The following is a 22,622-nucleotide window of genomic DNA, read 5'->3' on the forward strand; positions in this document are numbered from 1 at the left end:
GCACAATAAACATAAATATATATATAGTTCGAAAACTTGTGAGGAAACTGGGTCTATATTGTTGTTGTTGTTGTTGTTTTGTCTTTCGGCTTTTCCCGGTTAGGGGTCACCACAGCGGAACTCCGGACCGCTAATGATTGGTAGTTGATTTTTACATGTAGAGTTACCAGCCTTGACGCACAACCTTCAACGAAGGTACGCCCATTCACGCATACCTCCACGCAGAAGACGCTCTTGCTGAGAATCAAACCGGACAGCGTCTTACTGTGAGGTGACAATGCTACCGCAGCACCATATTAAGTCAGCAAAACAGCATTACAACAAATGTCATTTCGCCAACACATATACAACAAAAGATGACAACAGTGAAAACTCAGGTCAGCGATTTTTTTCCCAGGGAAAAAAAATCATTTGGCCTGAGCCATGACATCGCCCTTTACCCCACTGTAGTGCAATCTCAGAGTTGCTAAATTTAGTTAGCGGGGTTGTGGGGGCACAGCCCCCCACATTGCAGAAATGGGGGGAAAAGCCCCCCACTCTGCAATGTTTTAAGTTGTGCATTGTGTTTTGTTGGTCTACTGATTTTTTTTCCCTGGGAAAAAAATCGGTTACCTGGGGTTTCGCTGCTGTCAGCTTTCGTTGAATATGTGTCGGCGAAATGACATTCGCTGTAATGCCGTTTTGCTGAATTAATATAGACCTGAATCTATTACTCTGTTATTTTTGTTTTACTTGGATTGCTTAACTATGTACTTAATAAAGGATTTTCAACTAGAAACAGACTGCCTATCCTGCTTGGATTACTTTCCAATACCTAGTAATTCTATATAATATTTCAAATTATATGTGTGTATGTATATATATATATATATATATATATATATATATATATATATATATATATATATATATATATATATATATTTTTTTTTTTTACTTAGTACGAGTTTAAGTTCGCTACTTCTACTTCCATTATCTGATCTGATCTGATTAATATACAGTGATTAACTAGATATATGTGAATTGAAAATCTTCCACGCAGAGAAGTTTCTTACACTGTTTTATCTTACACTGTTTTGTTTTTGGGCCCACTATACTTGTTTAGTGGCTTTTTTGAGACTTAGGGTATACCACAGAGATTACTTGTTTCTTATGTATATATGCTAGCAGGGTGGGGCTGATGCTGAGAGTTTAAACTCAATATTCTGGAAATGTGTACATTTTCCATGAGTATTTCAGATCTTGTCAATAGCGTGCATTCTCTGTGAGCATAAGGTGGTTCTTATACTGCCTATAGTCAAGAGCACCCCCCACATTCTTTAACACAGATTTTCTAATTATATGATAGCAAAAAAGCAAACTGTGGGTTGTGCAGCACATTTGTAAAGCAAGTAATATAATGAATTTAGTAAGTGACATTTTCTGCTATCTAGGCACACCTGTCACCTCTTGCTATAGAAACATGTGAAATCCATACATCTACAGTGAAAATCAGTTGATGTATATGAATGAGAAGGCACGAATAAAATGTTGAGCTTCAGTGAGCTAGTAGTGTTTTTATCTGTTCCCTTTCAAATGTTTATCTATACTTAGCAAAGTACATGCTAAAATGAGTGATTTGTTAAACTAATAATTTCCGGATATAGTTACGTTACTAATGGAGCATTTTCTTCTCTTTTAGGAACTGTCACTGATTACAGGGTGAGTGTCTAGATTACAAGTACTTTCCTGTCCTCAGTAAAGTGAACGTATAGTAGCTATCTGAAATAGGATTGTTTTACAACTGACCAACACTATGTGAATTGTGTACATAACTTCCATTAACACCAACACAGAGCAGAACTAGAGCTGTTCACATCGTACCCAAATGTGGAATCTTATCTACAGGAAGTCATAGTGCTATTGACCCTTCTAGAAAGCATCGTCCCTTGATTGCTTGTCAGTAATAATATCAGTTTACACTGAAGTAACTCCTAATTGGCATGTTTAATTAAACAACATTTTTTTATCAAGTAGATATTGAGAAGCAGTAAAGGAGAGTTTGAGGAACATAAAATTAGAACCGTACTAGAGTACACATTTGGAAGCAGCTGCAGAATAGGTTCCAGGACTGGAGTTTGAAGACATGGATTAGTAAACCAGCATAAATATGTGGAAAAAAACAGTGAAAGCATCTTATGGTACATCAACACAGGATCAAGGGTGGCAGCACATTTTCTAGAAGGACCAGCTAATCTACATATTGAAAAAAGGCATAAAAAACATGACTAAACAACGTCACTTGATGGGTTGCCAACTAGCTTACTGATAGAACCCACACTGTAAAAGTAGCCGACTCCAAATCCAGCTCCAGACAAGTGACAAGTGGAGTACCTCAGGGTTCAGTCCTGGGACTGCTCTTGTTTGGCATCTGTTTCTCTGAAGTACAGGCCAACACTAAGGGACTCTGGCTAACAAAGTTCGCAGATGACTGCAAACTGGGAGCCATTATTGAATCCCCAAATGATGTGGATATTCTACAAAAGGGCCTTACAGAAACAGATGCTTGGCGCCAGAGCCATGGGCTCAAGCTCAATGCCAAGAAATGTATAGTTATCCCCTTTGGGAAAAAACATGCACCCGTGAATTACCACATAGGTTACAGTACACTAAACACAGAAAGTGTGATAAGAGACACAGGTGGACAGTGGTCTCACCTTCGATAACCACATCGCCACAATAGTCAGGAAATCCTATGTGGCACAACTCATCACTAAGGGCTTTTCATCCAGAAAAAAGGAGGTCATTGCCCCACTGTACTCATCCCTCATTAGACCCATTATAGAATACAATGCCCTGTTTGGTATGTACCTCTCAAGACATCTGCAACAACTGGAAAGGCCGTAGAAATACCTCACTAAAAGAATTGCAGGCCTAAAGCAGATGCCCTATACTGACCGTCTAAAAAAACTCCAGCTATACTCTGTCGCATATCATCTACTCAGAGGCGATCCCTGCTTAACATATAAGACCATGTCAAACCCAGAAATGTTGGACATGCTACACTTAAAGAAATCCCAATCCCTCAGAGCCACATGCTCCAGGGATCTAAACCTTGTCATCACAATAAACAAAACATGCTGGAGGGATAGGTTCCTGCTCAGAGACTCCCCAGACTCTGGAATAGACTGCCCATACATATCAAGCAGAGCGCCACTTTGGCCCTCTTCAAAAGGAACCTTGACGATTGAATGGGAGAAAGGAAATTCACCCTGGGGTCACATCAGTCACCCTGCTAGACAGAGGTCCAGGGAAGTAAATACTGTGGGAATAAATAGCCAGGGAATTGTTCTGGCTAGGCTTGTATAGGCCCTAGGGCCGACAGCCTAGTACCAGCCTATGAACCTATTTCTTACTAGACTAATGTTTGAGACAACTCAAATTAAAATGCTACCAAACTAGCTACCTAAAACTGAAGAGCATGCATAGCATATGAGGTAAACCACAGATGTGTAAGAAATAATCTGCAAAACACCTATTTATTCTTATTTTCCTTCCACAGAGAATAATATGCTGAAACGGTTGTGGGAGAGTGGGGTTACACTTTCTTCTCAAACATGCTTGTTCAGCACTGAAATGGGCTGAAAATAAAATACCATTACAGAACGTTCAACATGGAAATGACACTGGGCACATTAAGTAAATTTCTAGAGCATTGGTAATGTGATATGGGCAGTTTAAACTTCCAAAATGCAAATTTGGATCATTTTATTTCCCAAAGGATTTAGAGGCAAGTTTATTACATTTTATTCAAACTAGTGGCTATGCCCAGGTTATAAAACAACCCAAAAGAATAGTAAATTCTTGGATATGTTTTTTACATAATTTTTAAAAGCTCAACATAAGATTTGAATATTTTTACCCATTGGTTACTTAGAACATGACTGTATAAACTGTATACTTCAGCCTCCATTAATAGTTTGAGAAACATTTGCAAAGCGAAGTGTGATAAATTTAGAGAGACTTTGAACACTTGAGGCTGGCTTAGAGATTTTGACTAGAAAGACATTAAGAACTGTTGCCAGTGTTTTACAGCAACTTGTATTCACTCAGTATATAGCTATACAACCATATGTCCTCAAAACCCGTATATATATCAAAATCTAGAAGATTTAGAGCTGTTGCTTGAAAGTGTTTGCATAGGTATTTTTATACCCCAACCAAGCTCCAAAGAATTTTATCTCAAGTACATGGCAAATGTTGGAGGTGTAATGCGGAAGAAAGAGGTAACTGGGAACATATGTTTTGCGATTGCAATGAGTTGGCAGACTTTAAAATTTTGCTACAGTTGACATAGTAATACGTTGCTATGTTTAATTCTGGTGGCTGCCAAAAACGCAATTACTAGAAAATGGAAATCAAAGTCTAAAGCAACTGTATTTGAAGTACTGAATATTGTAACAGAGATAAAAGAACTGGAAGTGAGATCTGTAGAAAAAGGTAGGTACAGATTACATAGAAAATGCATAATAATGTTTTGATGGAGGAAAGAGGTTTGAGGGATTGCAAGAATTGATCATTTTATGTGATGCTGTATTGATGATAATTATACAAAAAATATATGTGATGTATAATGTTTGTAATGGGAACATGTTAATATGTTTTTGCTGTCTTTTATATAAATTTATGTTCTTCTATGTCTTAAGTAATAATTCAATAAAGGTGTTAAAAACTTCATACATCATGATAAACAGAAACTTTACATGGGAAACAGAAAATGTACCCCCCCCCCAAGACTGACACCTGCACTACTAATAGACAGAGATAGCTCCTAAATGCTTTATCTATGCATAGGTCCCTTCAAATTATCTATGGTATGATCCTATTTATTCTCATTAGGTGTAATATATAATTATTGACCATGGGATGAGTAAGGCCAATCTCTAACCAAATGGGATAGGTTAATTTGAACACAAAGTAGAAAACTGCCTAGGCTTAAAATGGCCTGCAATGGCAGTTAGCCTAGTACTTGCCTATGAACCTGTTAACCTATGATAAACACCAGTCACAAGTAAAATAAAAACCTTGATCTATGGTATTAGAACTCTGGTGTCTCAAAAACTCTAAAAATAACAGGTAAATGTTTTTGTATATCAATAGCCCTGCTTAAAAATGAATTTTCACAACATCTCTCATTTATATTACTACAGGACTTACAGAAAGTACTAATAATGAAAAAATAACAATTTGAAGGATGACAGAATTTATATTATGATTTAATTGCATAAAACAAACTACCTTATTGTGAACAGATAATATAACTCCTAAATACATGTTGAATATGAGAATCAAACCTTGTACATTGTGCCTTTGAGGTAAAGACCTTAACCATCAACCAACCCCCAACCACAGCTATATAAAATTATATTATCCCATAAACCCTCATTACCATAATCATACTGATATTTTTAATACACACAGTGATGACTCAAATGTTTCAGATATTGCTAAAAATCTTATTTTAGAATCTATTAAGAAACTATTATTTCACCTTTTTAGAAAAAAATTATGTTGAAATACCTGTACCTTGCCTTTTATTGCCCAAATAGAATTGGCAGAAAAAAAATCATAACAATTATATTTTTGCTGGAAATTTAAAGAGATTAATAATGTTGACTGACAGCATTTTTAATGATTGTAAGATGCTTTTCAGAATTCTTGGAGAAATTTCAATCTTTTTCAAGCTTTGTGGACAGATGATTTTGAAATAGTTAGCATTGTTTAATGCTCCATCTCCAATAAAAAAGATTGGGAATTTAGTATGAGTAACTGCAACTCATTTAATCAACACAAAACTGAGTGAACCTAAGGAGTCTAAAACCTTTCGAGGTTTCAACACAGGTACACACAACCCCAAAGTCACAAAATACATAAAAATATTTTTTTTGTAAGGGGGAAACCACACCCCTAAGCTATATATGTGTTTTCTAACTCTGAGGTTGTACAAACTCAAAGAAAAGGAGAAAGTGACAAAATTTAGCACTCACATAATCACTCTTCTCTAACCATCAATTAAACCAACATGTGACTCTTCCAATTATGACACTCTGAGCATCAGTTAACTGGACAATGATAAGCAAGAGGTTCACCAAAGATGTTGGCAGTAGCCAGAAAAGTAATTACTAGAAATTGGAAAATAAAGATTATACCTCATTTCTCAGAGTTCTTCAATATGACCAATGTTTTGTATTAGAAAGAAATTAACACTATAAGCATAAGAGCAAAAGACTCTAGTATGAATTTTAAATGTTGGCTGATATTAGCATCATCATCTCACAGCAAGAGGTTCTCCGGTTTGATTCTTGGTTGGAGCGCCTTCTACGTGGAGTCTGCATGTCCTCCCCGCGGTCAAGTGACATTTAGAAAGACATGCAGGTAGGTGTGTGCACGAATGGGTGTGCCTTCTTTGAAGGTTGGGTGTCAGGCTGGCACCTCGGCACCATAAAAATCCACTGCCAATTATTAGCGGACCGGAGTTCTGCTGTGGCGAACCCTAACCGGAAAAAGCTGAAAGACATTAGTTTTATCATCGTTATCATCATCATTGCATAGGTATGATAAGAATACTCCATGTAGGGTTGCCACCTATCCCACTTTGCGAGGGACAGTCCCTCTTTGGGCAGCTGTGTCCTGCAAATAAAATGTAAAAAAATGGCAAATGTCCTGAGATTTTAGGGCAAAAATATTTCCTATATTTTCTTTAATACTTGCACAAAACAGTTATTTTGTATCTGAAACACCTAAATGTTGTAAGGAACAGAATAAGCAACTCAAATGCTGCAATAATAAGATTTTATTCTGGCAAAATGTGAAGTTCTGTCCTTTGTACTGGCTGTGGGTATGTTTTGCCCTGCAAAATCTGGCGTTTCTACAAAAAATGTCCCACTTTGGGCATTTGAAAAGGTGGCAACTCTAACTCCATGATTATATGAGACTATAAAATTGTTATAGACTATATTTGTATTGAAGGAAATGAGATAGAATAAAACAGTTTTTGGTAATTTAAATGTCTTAAATTATTTACACACCCCTAGGAACAGGCATTTTTTATCAATCCATTTCACTCAGGTATTAAAACCAGTGTTTTCTTTACATTACTTTAATTACGTCATACAGCTGCTTGCCTGATTTCTTGCTCCCAACCTGATACTTTTTAGTTTTAAAGCTTGGTTAGACACAGCAGTATTGATCTCAAATATTGACTATCATTTCAGGATTCAAGCTCCCACATAGCCTTCTCAAGTGCTTTTAAGCTTACAAAGCATTACATTATAACATTGCAATGTTTAGTTTTGACCCCATATGCAAAACTGGGAAAAGTGTTTGTGGATGGATAGCTGGAGAGATGTTCAGTTTCAGATTTAGCAGATACATAGAAATACTAAGATAATAAATTTGTTTTGAACTACAGCACACGATTTGGTGGAATATGTTGATGTGCTAACTATTGATGGATCACAGACTTTATCTTTTTTTTGTTTGCTTGCATGGATGTAGTCTTTCCTGTCAGAGAATGAAAATGGTTCAGGTGTGAGTGGAAGGCTGTGCATATTCCCACAAATGTGTGTAACTATACTGTAACTCAGTGCTATAGTGATAAAAGTAAGTTAACTCCTTTTAAAAGAAGTGCCACTTCAAGATCTTAAGTTCTATTTTCCCAAGGACCACCACTGTTTTATAACACAACAAACGTATAATAAATTCTAGAAATGCTCTGTTACTCATTCATCACCTTATTGCTGCTATCTCCTTTCAGAGCTTACCTTCACCTAAGCATATTATATGCCAAATTAATACAGCAGTGCAAAAGTTCCTTTAATTGTTTATTTCTTTACTCATTACATCACTAATTTGTGGATTGGTTTGTTTAAGAGGTTTGTCTGCCTTTGTATAATTTTTAAATGGAGTTAGATTGTGCTGCATTCAGAGTTCTGATGATGTCTAGGTAGCATAATGACAAAAGCCATCAAAAACGAATGAGATAAACTAAACACAAAAAAGAACAAGAAAAAAAGTGGCAAAACACGGACCAGTCCACGAATAAAAATTTATTGTTAGCGCTTTCATGCATTACTTCTCAGTGCACTTCTTCAGACAACACAGCATTACAAAATACCAGATATATAGGTTGCACAATTAAGAAATAATTAATCACAATTGACCACAGCTACACAATTAAAAAGTTCACCTAACTATTAAAGCAACCTTCTTCTAAAAGTCAACCACAAAATGACAAAAGCGCTTAACTATGGATGCTTAATGTTTTCTATTAAACGCTTCCTATAATTGTTTTAGTGACAATTTGGTGGGTTTTGCTGCTCTTAGTTTTTTGTTTCTACCTTTTTTTTTCTAAATACTTTTTTTTAAATTATCACCTAAGACAACGGACATAGCCACACATACATTACCCCTGCTGTCCATAACTACCTAGTCATGTACATCAAATATAAGGTTATTTAGATTTTTTAAATCAGCACTGTGCTTATATAAGGCATTGTTTCTATTTTTATTTTTTCATAGCATGTTGTTGTTGTTTATCTTTCGGCTTTTCCTGGTTAGGGGTCGCCACAGCGGAACTCCAGTCCACTAATGATTGGCAGTAGATTTTCACGAATGCCGAGGTGCCAGCTCGACGTTCAACCTTCCACGAAGGCACGCCCATTTACGCATGTCTTTTGAAAGTCCACGCAACCATGGGGAGGACATGCAGACTACACACAGAAGGCACTCGCTGCACTCTAGCCAAGAATCGAATGGGAGAAACTCTTGCAGTGAGGCAACAACGCTACCACTGCACCAATATTCTTGCCACACATCTTCTACTGATGTTCCCCATATAACAATCACAAGATGAGCACATTACTAGACAGAGTGCTTCAGTGGATTTACAAGTAAAATGACCAGGTACATTACGGTATTTCCCCAAGTAAGTGACCAACACGTTAAAGCTTGTATAACAACACATTGCACAGCTGTTGCAGAAAAAGGTTCCACACTTTTTATCAGTAGGAAAACTTATACATATAGAACTTCTGTTCTCACAGATGCATTTTAAATTAATACCAGCTTTGTTAATAAGTAATAGATAGCTATGCATTAGTTAAATCAATATTTCACAACACCGTTTCTTACTTCTACTTCTTTTTAGCTACCTTCTTTATTTCATTGCTATCTACTGATGAGGTAATAGATAAAAGCACATTTAAAAGCTTCAACATTAGCTTTATTATTATGAAATGTTTTCCTAACATAACCACTTTATACTCTGACCTATATAAATCCTGTCTTTTATTAACAATCTCTTCTATTAGATTATTAATAATTTCTGTAACTAACATTTACTGAATACATTCCTTAAATTATCTGTCTCTTCCAAAAACTCATCGAAACCTGGTATCAAGCATGAAGCCCTAATAAGTTGGCTTTTCAGTACATTTGTCTTCATATAGCTAGGACGACAATTGTCTATATAAGTTAAGTTTCTACTTATCCTGAATGTAAACTTCCTAGTCTCTAAAACTGCACTATTTCAGAGAAACCACAAAAGGCATTGTGTGCATACATTTGTATTTTGTTCTTTCTCTGAATTGTAGTTATCTCACCTAGAGTGCTGGGATGTTTTAGGCCTACTTGATTCCATCATGGCAGACTACAGGAGTATGGGATCATAGGATCATAGGAAGTTACTAGGCTAATAGCCCTAAAGGCCCTTTACAAGCCTAGCCAAATTTAGCCTTGTTACCACAATCATTACCTATTGCCCATGTCCAAGAGGGACACAGGAGGAACCCCCAGGGTGAATTTACAGTTACCCATCCAATTGTCCAGATTGTGTTTGAAGAGTGCCAATAAGGTGTTCTGTTTGATGTGAAGTGGGAGTCTATGCCAAAAATCTCCCTCTAGCAGATTCTGTTGATGTTACATACCAGGTTTAGGTCCTTAGAGCGAGTAACCGGTGTGCCACTTGACTTGCAGATGTTCAGCATTTCCAATAAAGCAGGGTCAGAGATCACCTTATATGCAATGCAGAGATCGCCTCTGAGTACTCTGTATAAAACAGAATAACGTGACAGTGATTTCAACTGATACACATAGGAAAGATGCTGAAGACCCAGAATTTTCCTTGTGAGGAACCTTTGTGGTCTCTGTAACTGCTACACATGCTTGGAAAGGTACATACCAAAAGGGGCGTTGTAGTCAATTATTGGGTGAATGAGTGAAGACTACAGGGAGGTGATAACATCTCCTTTTCTGGAGGCACTGCCCTTACTTATGAGATGAGCCATATAGAATGCCCTTCTTACCACCGTGGAGATGTGGTGATCAAAGGCAAGGTTGCTGTCAATTGTGCCCAGACCTCTTGCCACTGACTATATGCTTAGGGTATCGCCATTGATGTGATAATTTTCAGGAACATTGCTCTTATTGAAAGGGATGTTAATACATTTTTTGTTTGCATAAGACCTTCTTGAAGAATGTTGATATCATTTTGAAATTCTATGACTGCACCCAATTTGCAGTCGTTGGCAAACTTTGTCAGCCACAGTCCCTTGGTTTTAGCTTGTACTTCAGAGAAATAGATTCCAAAGAGTAGAGGTCTCAGGACCAATCCCTATGGAATATCACTGGTTTACAGGTCTGCTGTTGGAGGTGGATTCCCCTATTTTGACTGTATGAGTTCTATCAGTGAGCCAGTTCGCAACCCACCTGATGATATAAGGGTTGATATCTAGCTGAGAGAGTTTGTCAATGACATCTGAGTGAGGGATAGTGTCAAATGCCTTGGCTAGGTCTAGGTAAGCTGTATGCATAGATTTCCATTCATCTAGGGCCCTGATGACTGTCTCGAAGAAGTCCACCAGGTTTAACAGGCATGATTTCCCCTTGACAAATCCAAACTGAATAGGATCTAGTATTTGGATATTATATATATATATATATATATATATATATATATATATATATACCAAAACCAAACTGTAGCTGTGCGTATCCAACCTTGGTGCATGGAAAACACTAAATACTTAGGGTGCTGTAACCAGTGATTTACAGGCCTGTGGTTTGGCTTTATTAAAGGGATAGTGAATTATCCTGGTTAAACGGAGGTGGAATTATATGACTGAGAAGTACACAGTCACTTGGATATGGCAGTACGTCCTGAGCTTAAACAATTTATTGACAGTCTGGCCATGGATAAGGATGATGTTTCGGTTTTTACCAGAACTACTGTGGAAGATGAGTCTCCTAATACTTTGGGACAGATGAACATTAAGCAACATTTCAGGCAACTAAGTGATATAACTAAAAAGGTACGTTCGTTAGTTTGGCATAGCAAACTGTTAAAAGCATATTTACAAGTAAAAATTGTTCCGCGGGGTCTTATGGTTCAGCTTGAACCAAGACTGGGAAGTGACAACGCTGAATTTATGAAAAAGTGGCGAGATATACAAATAGTGGCTTCTAATATGTTTATGGAGCTGCTAGTTGACCATTATGGCAAACAGTTACCTGAATTGATAGCCAAACTAGCGGATACTAATGAACGTACCAATGTTTATGCTGGCTCAAGTGATTATTTCGAGATGTATTCTCAATATTTGTCAGATATGGATAAATATGATAAAGAGTTGCAGGGGCAAAAGTTGAGGAAGTATCAGCATGATTTAAATGATTTCAAAAACGACATGGTGTTTTCTTGGAAGCGTAATAGAAAGGGCGTACGTTTTGAAGAGACAAATCAAAATAGATCTAAATGTAAAAGAGTAAGATCTATTTTACGTAGGCCCAAACCTACTTCCAGTGCATCGGAGATGTCATCTAGCCTTTCGAATACTGATACTGAGCCAGAACAAGGAGAGCTTAATGTTTCTATGTCACCTGTGTCAAAAAGAACTAAATCCCCTTTAGGAGGGGAGGTCATAAACATCGCAAACGACAATGTGGAGGCGAGGTTTCGAGCCAGTTGGTAGACCCCTTAGATCCGGTTTCGCTTGGACTATTGAATGATGATAATGATGTTCACAGTCAGGTTAACCAAATAGTGGTTAATCTAACAAATTATTCTTTTACAGAAAGTGAATTAAAGTTGCTTAATAAAGGTTTGGGCTATGTCCCCTCTTTCTTTGTGTCACATTATGATACTGTTTGTGACTTAAAAAAGTTTTAAATTTAAATTTGAAATATTATTTTGTTCAACAATCTAAGACACAAACAGAGAAGGATGACTCTACTTTTCGTTTTAAAAAATCTAATTTCCAACCTGCATATAATAAAATAGTTAGGACTTTTGAACAACTAGTTTTACAGGATTTACAGGTTAACCAGAGAGATATTTTTAGGTGTCCTTCCCATAATTTGACGATGGAGGAACGTCAAGCTTTAAAGTCTTTAGCTAGTAATGACAAAATAGTAGTGACTAAAGCGGACAAAGGTGGGGCGATTGTTATTTGGAATAGGTTACAGTATGAAAATGAGGCTAATAAACAGTTGAGTGATCCTGTTTCTTATAGCTTTCTGTCTATGGACCCTTGTCAAGGGTTTAAATTTGCTGTAGATAAGTTTATTTTAGAAGCAAAACAACAGGGTACTATAAGTGAAGATCTAGTGATACAGTTAACGGTAGCTAGTCCTACTTTTCAATATTTTTATCTTGTTCCCAAAATTCATAAGACTCTACATAACCCCCAGGTAGGCCAATAGTGTCAGGTCGTGGTTCAGTGATGCAGCCATTGTCAGAATATCTTGAATTCAAACTAAAGCCCTTGTTGCCCTTAATTAGAGCCAGAATCAAAGATACAAAACATTTTTTAACATTGATGGATGATATACAGTTATCGAGTGACCATCAAATGGGAACATTAGACGGATAGCCGGCCTTAGGCATAGGCCAACTAGGCGGCCGCCTAGGGCACCGCTGTAGCAGGGGCACTTTTCCAGTATTTATTTGGTGTAGCTACACCAGGATGGGGGCACCAGGTGGTATGGTGGGGGCGCCATGGAGCCCTTTTGCCTAGGGCACCAGTTGACCTAAGGCCACTCCTGATTAGACGTATAATCCCTTTATACCAGTATTCCCCATTATGGTGGTATTAAAGGGGTTAAGTACTGGCTGGAGCAATCAGGTTTGTACACAGAAGTAGAAATGGAATTTTTGTTATCTTTGTTAGTTTGTATTGGAGCGTAATGCGTTTAAGTTTAATAGCAACTGGTATTTACAGGTTAAAGGTACAGCTATGGGGGCTACATTTGCTCCCATATATGCAGACCTGTTTATGGGATACATTGAGACATTATACATCTACGTCGAAGGTTTTCCATATTTTAGACAGCTTGTTATGTGGCGTCGATATTTAGACGACTGTTGGGTCGTATGGCAAGGCAGTCTTGAGGAATGGGATAGTTTTAAAAGATACTTAAACACCAATGAGTATGGTATTATTTTTACTGATAAATTGAATTTATTTACAGTTGATTTCTTAGATGTTAATGTTACAAAATTGTTAGATGGTACATTAAGTACTTCATTATATCGAAAACCTTTTTCTAAAAATTCCATTCTTCATGCCTGTAGCTGTCATCCATCTTATATGATTAAAAATATTCCAGTTGCCCAGTTTCAAAGAGTTAAGCGAATTTGTTCTAATGCCAGCGATTATCAACAACAGGCGAGAGACCTAAAACATCGGTTTCTGGCTCGTGGATTTAATAAGGGGCTAATAGAGAAAGCTTTTAACAAAGTTCAGACTATGGAAAGGGGTGATTTGTTGAAGGACAAGTTGAAATACACACAAGACCAGCCTAGTAAAGTTAGATTTGTTACTACTTATGCTAGTAATTCTTTTAAAATCAGGGAAGTGATATCAAAATATTGACATATTTTATATATGGACCCATTCTTTTCAACTTTGATAAATCCTAAACGTGAGTTTGGATATCGAAAAGGCAAGTCAATTGGACAGAATTTGGCAGGTTTTAAGAAAGGGCAAAGCCAAAAAGCAATATTAGGGACTAAAGTAGTAGGTAGTACGTACTGTGGACATTGTAAGTATTGCAAATTAATGTCTAAGACTAGCTCCTTCACATCCATCAATACAAGAAAAGTATATCATATTTGTAGTTTAATTACATGTACAAGTTCATGGGTAGTCTACATGGCTATATGTCAATGTGGTGCATTTTATGTAGGACAGACGTCCTGCTCATTAAAGCAGAGAATTGCTCTTCATATTAGTGATATAAAATGTAAAAGGTCTCAGTGCATTGTATAAACATATTTTGCAACACTCAACAGCTCATTTTGTTTTTGTAGGAATTGATAAAATCACTACATTGGTTAGTGATGAAAAAGCCATGCATAATATATTGACTTCCAAAGAACGTAGATGGATAGTGAATTTGGGGGCTTTGTTTCAACCGGGTCTTAATGATCATTGGTAGGTTTAAGAATAGGTCACTAGTGGTTTATTGATTTATCGGGTTTATCACTGGTGTAGTTACTGGGAATAATAATATAGAATTATTTAGTAGTTTTGGTATTAATAGTACATAAGATGATTTTCATCTATTTAGTAATAAAGATAGGTAGTTATGCATTTATTCATTTATTTATTTAAATGTATATTAGGCAGGTAGTTGAATGTTAACTACTTGTGTGGGGATTTTTTGGTATAAGAATAATGCGTTACCTACAAGTCTTAACATCTATAGGCTTTATTAAGTGGCAAAGAAAAATGTGTATTAGATTTACATTTATTATTTGTTATATAAAGTGTTGAGTAATGTCACTAAGTGTGTTTGGTACTGTCACTTTAAATGCTGGTTAATATAAACAATAAACAGGATGTACGAAGGTTTGGATGTACACTGATGATGCTTTTGTAAGCGAAACCGGTCTGTGGGGCAGACTGTGTAAGCAATAAAGGCTTTTACTCTCGTAGTGCCTCTTTTTTTTAGAGTGCTGGAAGTGGATTTGGATTGAGTATTAGGTCCATGATGATTCTTTCCATGGCCTTGCAGATAAGGCTAGTCAAGCTAATAGATCTGTAGTTCCCGAGGTCAATAGAAACACCACCTTTATGCAAGGGGATAACGGTGGCTGTTTTCCATTCAGCTGGACAAAGTCGGTACTTAGGCTGTGATTGAAAACAGTACCCAATAGTGATGCTAATTCTTGTTTGAGCCCATGTAGGATGCTGCCTGGGATGTTTTCAGGTCCTATTGATGCTGTGTTTTTGGCCTTAGAGAGGGTGTTTACGACCTGCTCTTTAGAGATGCAAGGTAGGGGACAGGTGGTAGGGATGTCATGAGGTACGTGTGGCAGGGACAGGGGAGTGAAGTTTTCACCAACCTGTCAGCTAACAGATTAGCTATGTCCATCAGCTCAGTATATGTGTTACCATTAACTACCCGGTCAATGCAGATCTGGGCCTTGCCTTTTAGGTTATGGATGCAACTAAAGAATGCCTTATGATTGTCCTTTGTTGAGGAAGCTAACTTGGATTTGAAGTTTGCCTTGGAGGACTTCAGAAGAAATTTTATTTGCTTATTTAAGCTGAGGAGGGAGTGTCTCAAGTTTAAAGCCCACTCCTTCTTACTCTTAGACAGCAGTTTCTTTCTTTTATTGTAAAGCCTGTTAATGGAGCTTGTCCACCAGGCAGATTTGCATTTCCTTGAAGAGCTTATTTTGGTCCTAACAGGTACTGCCAAATCAATGCAGTTATACAGGTGCTTGTATAGGGCACTGGTGTAGAGCTCGGCATAGTTACTGGTTCTGTTTAAGGGGGGGGGGGTGCAATGAAGTTACTTATACCACCCTTTAAGAGGATATAATCTGCTTTGGAGAAGTTTTTTAGTTTAGTTACTGCTGGGAGGGAGTCAGGTGTGATAGTTACTTCAAAATGAAACTGATTTGTGGTCAGATCTCACCAGGGGTGAAATCACAGTTGGGGGGTGCTACATTGGTCTTCCATATTTATAAGCACCAGATCCAGGATGCTGGCACCCCTAGTGGGGGTGTCAACCAGCTGGCCCAGTGAATTGGAGTTGACAAAGTCAAGAAACCTTTGGGCAGGTGAGTTTGAGCACGAGTAATTCACCCCAGTCAATGCTAGGATAGTTAAAGACACCCAAAACCCTGGTGTTCGGATGTATCTTGATAGACTCAAGTTGATCCAAATAGGTAGAGTAGGTGTCATAATTCATGGAGGGGTCCTGTAGCTGACAATGACTTGAACAGGTGTCCTACCAACAGTTAATTGCACTTGAAGTATATCCAGGTAATTATGCTGTTTAACCAATCTGGAGGGGTATTTGTCTTTGATGAATATTGATATACTGCCTCCTTTAGTTTTCTTGCCTTCTGTTTGTGGTCTGAATGTGTGGAAGGAGGTGTAATCCAGTATGACTGTGGTGCTTTCCACAGCCTTGAACCAGGTCTCAGTGACTGTACGAATGTCTGCGTCCTCCAGAGAGTGGAGTGATTCCAGTGAGTGCAGTTTCATGTTAAGACTCCTAGCATTTAGCAGGATGACCTTGAGGTTGCTTTTCATTAGTATTTTTATATTGGGAGTTTTGTCCTTGTGACACTGCCTAAAAAAGGCACTATGGAGGTGGCCTTAGCCAGTAGCTGAAATCCCATAGGTGACAGATGAAGACCATCTTTGACAAAGCATCGGCGTCTCTTGATCATGTCATCCCAGGCTGACAGCTACTAGATCCCCTTAGAAAACAATCATTTTCTGTTTGTATTGAGGCATCATTCTAGATGAAGGTAAAATGCTGCTTAAGACTAGGGACATACCTGCCTAAGACAAACAGAGACCTCGGTCATGTCTATCTTCAAATAGCCTAGTGAGGTACTCTCAAGTCATTCACCCTAAATTGGACTATTTCAGACTCATAACAGTACCTGTTGTTGAGAGACTTGAGTGCATGTGTGATATGGCAGATCCTGGCACCTGACAGACAGCTGACCATGACCTTTTCCTTATCCAGCCTGGTGAGAGGGGCATCTGTGTGTCTCACGATGGAGTCTCCTATAACTAATATGTAAGGTTTAGTGTTTACCTAATGTGCTTGACAGGTCAGACAGTGGTGCATGAGCTATTGTGTGTATTGTGTTCTGCAGAGGAAATATTATATGTAGCATGTTTGTGTTTGGGAGGTCTCTTGTGTTTAGGTTTCTGGCGAGGACCTCCACATATGTAGATATGTGTGATGTGGGTTTGGGTGGAGTAGGTGGTGAGGAGTGCTTGTTGACAACCCACTCAGTGTCAGATGTACTGACTAGCATCTGAGAGAGCATGGATTCAAGGTTTTTAATATACTTCCTTAGTTGTATTTCACACATGTTGAGTTTGTGTGGATGAGAAGTAGAGGGTTGTTTGTGTACATAAGGCAATTGCTACACTGCCTTAGGATGCCCATGTCAACCAAGCTGGCTGGAGAAATTGTGGGAAGTTTTCCATCCATAGTGCAGGAATATGGCAGGAAAAGAGGTCACTCGTAGGAATAACTAGTGGATGAGGTGTGTTAGTACCTCAGAGGTTAGGCTTAGTGCTACACTAGTTAGTAGAGCAGGGCTACAGAAAAACAGTTGAGACTGTTATCAGAATGGGTGCTTACACAGCTTCACTAGTAATGCCGTTTGCCCATAAAATGTGCTAATGATGAGGACTACACTAAAGGGATACAGCTTTATCTAAGGAAAAAATTGTTGAAATGATCTGTCCAACTATGGCGCACAACTGTAAGGCAGTGTGCAGTGCTGCACAACGTGCAAACAAGCAGAAACCCACTCAAAGGTGGGGCTTAAATACCAGAAGGTTAAAACCTCAAAAAATTAAAAAAAAAATAAAAAAAAACAATGAAGTGCTTACTCCAAGCCCTAGACCAGCCAACCTTTACCAGTCAGGAAGCAATCAGCACAGTCCTCTCACTAGAGTGCAGAAAGGCCCTTTCCAATCCAAGATGGCCTGGAAAATGTGCTCAGAACAAGCAGCCACTACAAACAATCAGGCCCAGATGCAGCAAACCTATATCTGGACTATATGCTACAATTACTAGCTACACTATTTTAGGCTGAAAACATAATGACATAGCAGACTTCTTAAAAGCATGGTGAGTTGTACGTACTGTTTTAGGCTAGTATTTATGATACTGGATTTCTTTGTTACTGAATTGCTCATTCATTTGACAGGGTGATTTCTATATTGGTTATTGTATATTTTCTTACATACTTTTTGTACTGAGGGCATAGAATATGTCTGATTAATATGTAGCTGACTTATACTACTGCTTTTGACCATATGGTAGCAGCAAAGGTAATGAAAGTACTGTTTACCTACGTTGGGCTTGCAGACAGAAAAAAGTATTTCCTTTTTGTTTTGCAATAAACAGTTTTCTTTAGTTAGCTTCTAACGTGGAATATATTGCTAGTATTTTATGTCCATCTAAGTGTGTTGCTGGAAGGCTTTCAGCTCTCCTACTTAGGACGTGTAGTAGCACAGATGACTTCTTAAAGCGTGGTGAGTTTTTATGATTTCAAAACCACCATTTTAATGTATTTAAAAAGGCAGAATGTGGTTTCTATGAATGTACTTCTAATTTTCTATACTGATTTTTAATTTTTCTCTATATTATGTCATTTTTTTGTGTTTTTTTAATTGTTTGTTAAACATGTATAGGAAGTTTCTACATACTGGGTCATCGATCTTGTGAAACAGGTCTTAGTCTATAGAAACAGCTGAGTTTGGTTTGTTAAGCATATCACTCTGATTAGTGAAACTCGTTTGTGAGTTTTTAAAAGCCATTGACCTAATAAAACTCACTTTTTTGGACATTATTTTGAGTTCTGGATTTGTTTGCTTCTGGATATATATATATATATATATATATATATATATATATATATATATATATATATGTGTGTGTGTGTGTGTGTGTGTGTGTGTATGTACATGTTCATAGGTTAAGTGTATTCTAGGCTAATGACCACTAGGGCCCTTATGTCTATCCATGCAACCCAAATGTGACCCACAAATTCGATTTATATAGGGGATGACTAAGTCACTGCTTCTGTCCATCGTTGACATAGGTGCCATACCAGAGGTGAATTTCCTATTTCAGATCCATTGGTCCATGTCATGCTTAAACAGGGTTAGGGAGGAATTCTATTTCACTTAATTGGGGAGCATATTCCAGAGAATTGGAATTCTCTGAGAAACATACATGTCTCTCCAACATATCCTTTTTATGTCACAAGAAATGTAGGTCTTTTGCTCTAGTAGTTCTGATTCTGTTTATTTTGTGGCTGTGCAAAAGGTTAATCAAAACAGGGTCCAGGGATGTCTTGTATGCCAGGCAAAGATCATGTCTCAATAGTCTATATAATACAGAGTAAAGACACGGGGCTCTGAGGCAATCATTTTAGGGCTTTTGCTTACTCCTTGTATTCTTTTTGTAAGGAACCTTTCTGGATGTTCCAGTTGCTACATGTGTCAGCTCAGGTACATACCAAAGGGGGCATTATACTCTATGACTGGTCTGATGATGGCAGAGTACAGTGGTATGATGACCTGTCTGGACCAAGATGCCCTGCCTTTCAATATAGGTTGATCAACATAGAAGGATTTTTTTTACAACTTTGGACACATTGGTCGAAGGCTAGGTTACTGTCTACATGAGTTAGCAGATCCCTGACTAGTGAATCAACTTTTAGGGTTTTTTTATTGATAATATAGTTACCTGGGGTGGTTGACTTCCTAAAAGGAACTATAATGCATTTCTTGGCAAACCCATGGTGTTTGCACCAAGCATTGGTATGCATTAGACATTCCTGAAGGCTGTTCACATCTTGGGGGATACAATGACTGCTCCCAGTTTGTAATCATCTGTGAACTTGGTCAGCTAGAGACTTTTGACATTGGCTTTGACTTCTGAGAAGTAGATGCCAAAAAGAATCAGGCCAAGCACAGAGCACTTGGGGACTCCACTGGTGGCTCATGTCTTTGTGGAGGTGGTCTCACCAATCCTAACCTCTTGGGTCCTATCCGTAAGCCAGCTGGTTATCCAGCATGTTATAAAGTGGTTTATGCCTAGTTCTGTAAATTTGTTGACAATGTCCAGGTGAGGTATTGTAGCAAATGGTTTAGCCAGATCTAGGTAGGCAGTATGTACCATTTTCCCCTCATTTATTGCCTTAGTGACCTTTTCAAAAAAGTCCTCCAGGTTCAGTATGCATGACCTTCCTTTGACAAAGCCAAGCTGGGATGGATCCAGTATCTGGAGGTCTCCTGTGTCCTTGTTAATAATTTCTATGATAATTCTTTCTGTGTTCTGCAAATAAGAATATTCAGACTGTTGGGAATGTAGTTGCCAAACGCTGTTAAAAGTTCCTCCCTTTTGAAGGGGGATGACTGTCACAGTCATTCATTCTCATGGCACAAAGCCTGTTTTAAGATTATAGTTAAATTGTACACACACATTTTTTTCACAATAAAACTGCTAGCCAGTGGTAACAGCCATAACTTCCTAACTAAAGGCAGCAAAAATGCATCTCTGCTGTTTGAAACTTCCACTGAAATGCAGAAATTGCACTCTCATGGAAACAGCAAGCATTGTGTCTGAAGTTAATTATGGGTTGCTGGTTCCATCAAGTGGCTGACATTTGAATGGGACAAAAATGTAAAATGAATTTCTCCTAGGGAAGTACTAAGTTCTGGAAAAGCCTTTTTCTAAACTAATCTAAGGTCAACAGTTGAAACTGTAACTGTATCTTTGCATCATTTCTTATAAATAAATAGACATTTTAGAGAACTGACTGTCATAAGTGTTTTACAAAGTTATTTGCAGTGTTTCTTGTAGTACCTACATTTAATAGATAGGTCTGGCTAACCGTGTTGGAATTAGTACAGATATTCAGTTTATCTTTATATGTAGCGTGGCCCCAGATGTTCCAAAATAAGTCAAAAAATAAAAGTAATTAAGGATCAGAATTCACAGAAACAGTACAGCCGACTTAATTTCATGAGATTTTTGACATGTTCTAACTCTGTACATCTGTTACTAAAAATATTGTTTGTTGTACTTCTAATGTTGAAATAAAATTTCCACTTTTCAGAAGTAAAAAAGGAGTCCTAGGCAGCCGTTTAGCTTGTTCATTGTGTGCAAATGAAACCAGTGCTTTATAAACGCAACCCACATGTCCTAACTTCATCCTGTGACTCATAGTGCTGATTGTTAGGGAACTTCCTAATCACTGTAATGTCTAAAACAGCTGGTTGGCTCTCAAAAGAAGAAGAAATAACTTTACATAAGGATGATAGACCATCAGATAAAACAAAAACAGCAATAAGCTGAACAAGTGGCTTTCTTTATATATGCACGCACAAGCGTATACACACACATACACACACACACACACATACACTATACAAACATACACAAAGTACACTGAGTTCTCATAAGACATCACAGTTTCTAACAATTGCATGTAAGTGACAACCTGAGTACAGAAATGTTTTAACACATTTACTTGAGTTTGTGAACATATGAACACATGAAATGAATGCATTAAAAAAAGCATTTCCACTTTTTAGCACCAGCATTGCTGCATCTCAGTGGAAGAGTGACGGTCACTGACAGGGAAAACAAAACATGTCATGTTATTTCTGTAGGAGGGGGCATAATCAGTCAGGCTAATGCAAACATACATACAAGCACTGACAGATCACTCCTTTCAGAAGCAAATAACAGCACACAAGCAACTGCCAGCTCAGGCCACTATGCTTAAGCAACAGTGAATCGATAAAATTAGTAACTGGGGCATAAGTGACTTCAGCACATGGTGTGGTATGGAGAAGAGACATGTAAAAATAACTGAACAAACTGCAGTAAACCACCAGGGACAGTGTTGCAAAATCCAATAGAAAAAGGCTCACAAAGTAGAAACGCATAATTTATTTAAACAGATGAAAGCTTTTGGGATGTACCCTTCTTCAGTTATCAAAGAATATATTTCACTTAGAGTCATCTCTTTTTATATTCTCAAAAGCATAATAGCACATGACATAGCCAACCAATAAAAAAACATATCATATTAACAGGTAATTAATCTAAAAATAGGTAATAACAACAATACAATATAAAAATAACTATATAAGGCTTTATGGTAACCATGTTATTTAAACCAGGAAACTTATCAGCTTCTAGTCTGGTTATCCACCCATATTCAGCTATATCCAATCTATTAATCATATCATCCCCTCTTATATTTTTGTAAACAACTTCAAAACTTTAAATTTAAAGGTGTGTCCAGCACCATATTCACTAACATGTTTAGCTAAAGAATTTGTCATCACATTTCTCCTTATTTCTGACTTATGCTCTATAATTCAGTCTCTTAACCGCCTAGAGCATTTACTCACATAGAAACATGTGCATCTTGTACATGTACCTAAATAAACAACAAATGTTGTACTACAAGTTGCCTGACATTTATACTATATCTATTTCTAGTTATTGGGTGCTCAAAGTCAGATAGAAGACAAATGTTACTACAACAACTACAATTATAGCAGGGGAGT

General features: G+C 37.6%; 1 protein-coding gene across 1 annotated transcript in view; it reads left to right on the forward strand.

Annotated features, from left to right (window-relative positions):
• DDC (dopa decarboxylase) overlaps positions 1-22,622 on the forward strand; it is a 696,490-nt gene that overhangs the window by 581,983 nt on the left and 91,885 nt on the right. The window contains exon 11 of the mRNA XM_044064799.1: positions 1,682-1,701. Coding sequence (XP_043920734.1) covers positions 1,682-1,701 — 20 coding nt within the window. The remainder of the gene's footprint in view (positions 1-1,681; positions 1,702-22,622) is intronic.

This window comes from Protopterus annectens, chromosome 3.part0 (assembly GCF_019279795.1).
Source record: "Protopterus annectens isolate FY-2018-M chromosome 3.part0, PAN1.0, whole genome shotgun sequence".
NCBI lineage: Eukaryota > Metazoa > Chordata > Ceratodontiformes > Protopteridae > Protopterus > Protopterus annectens.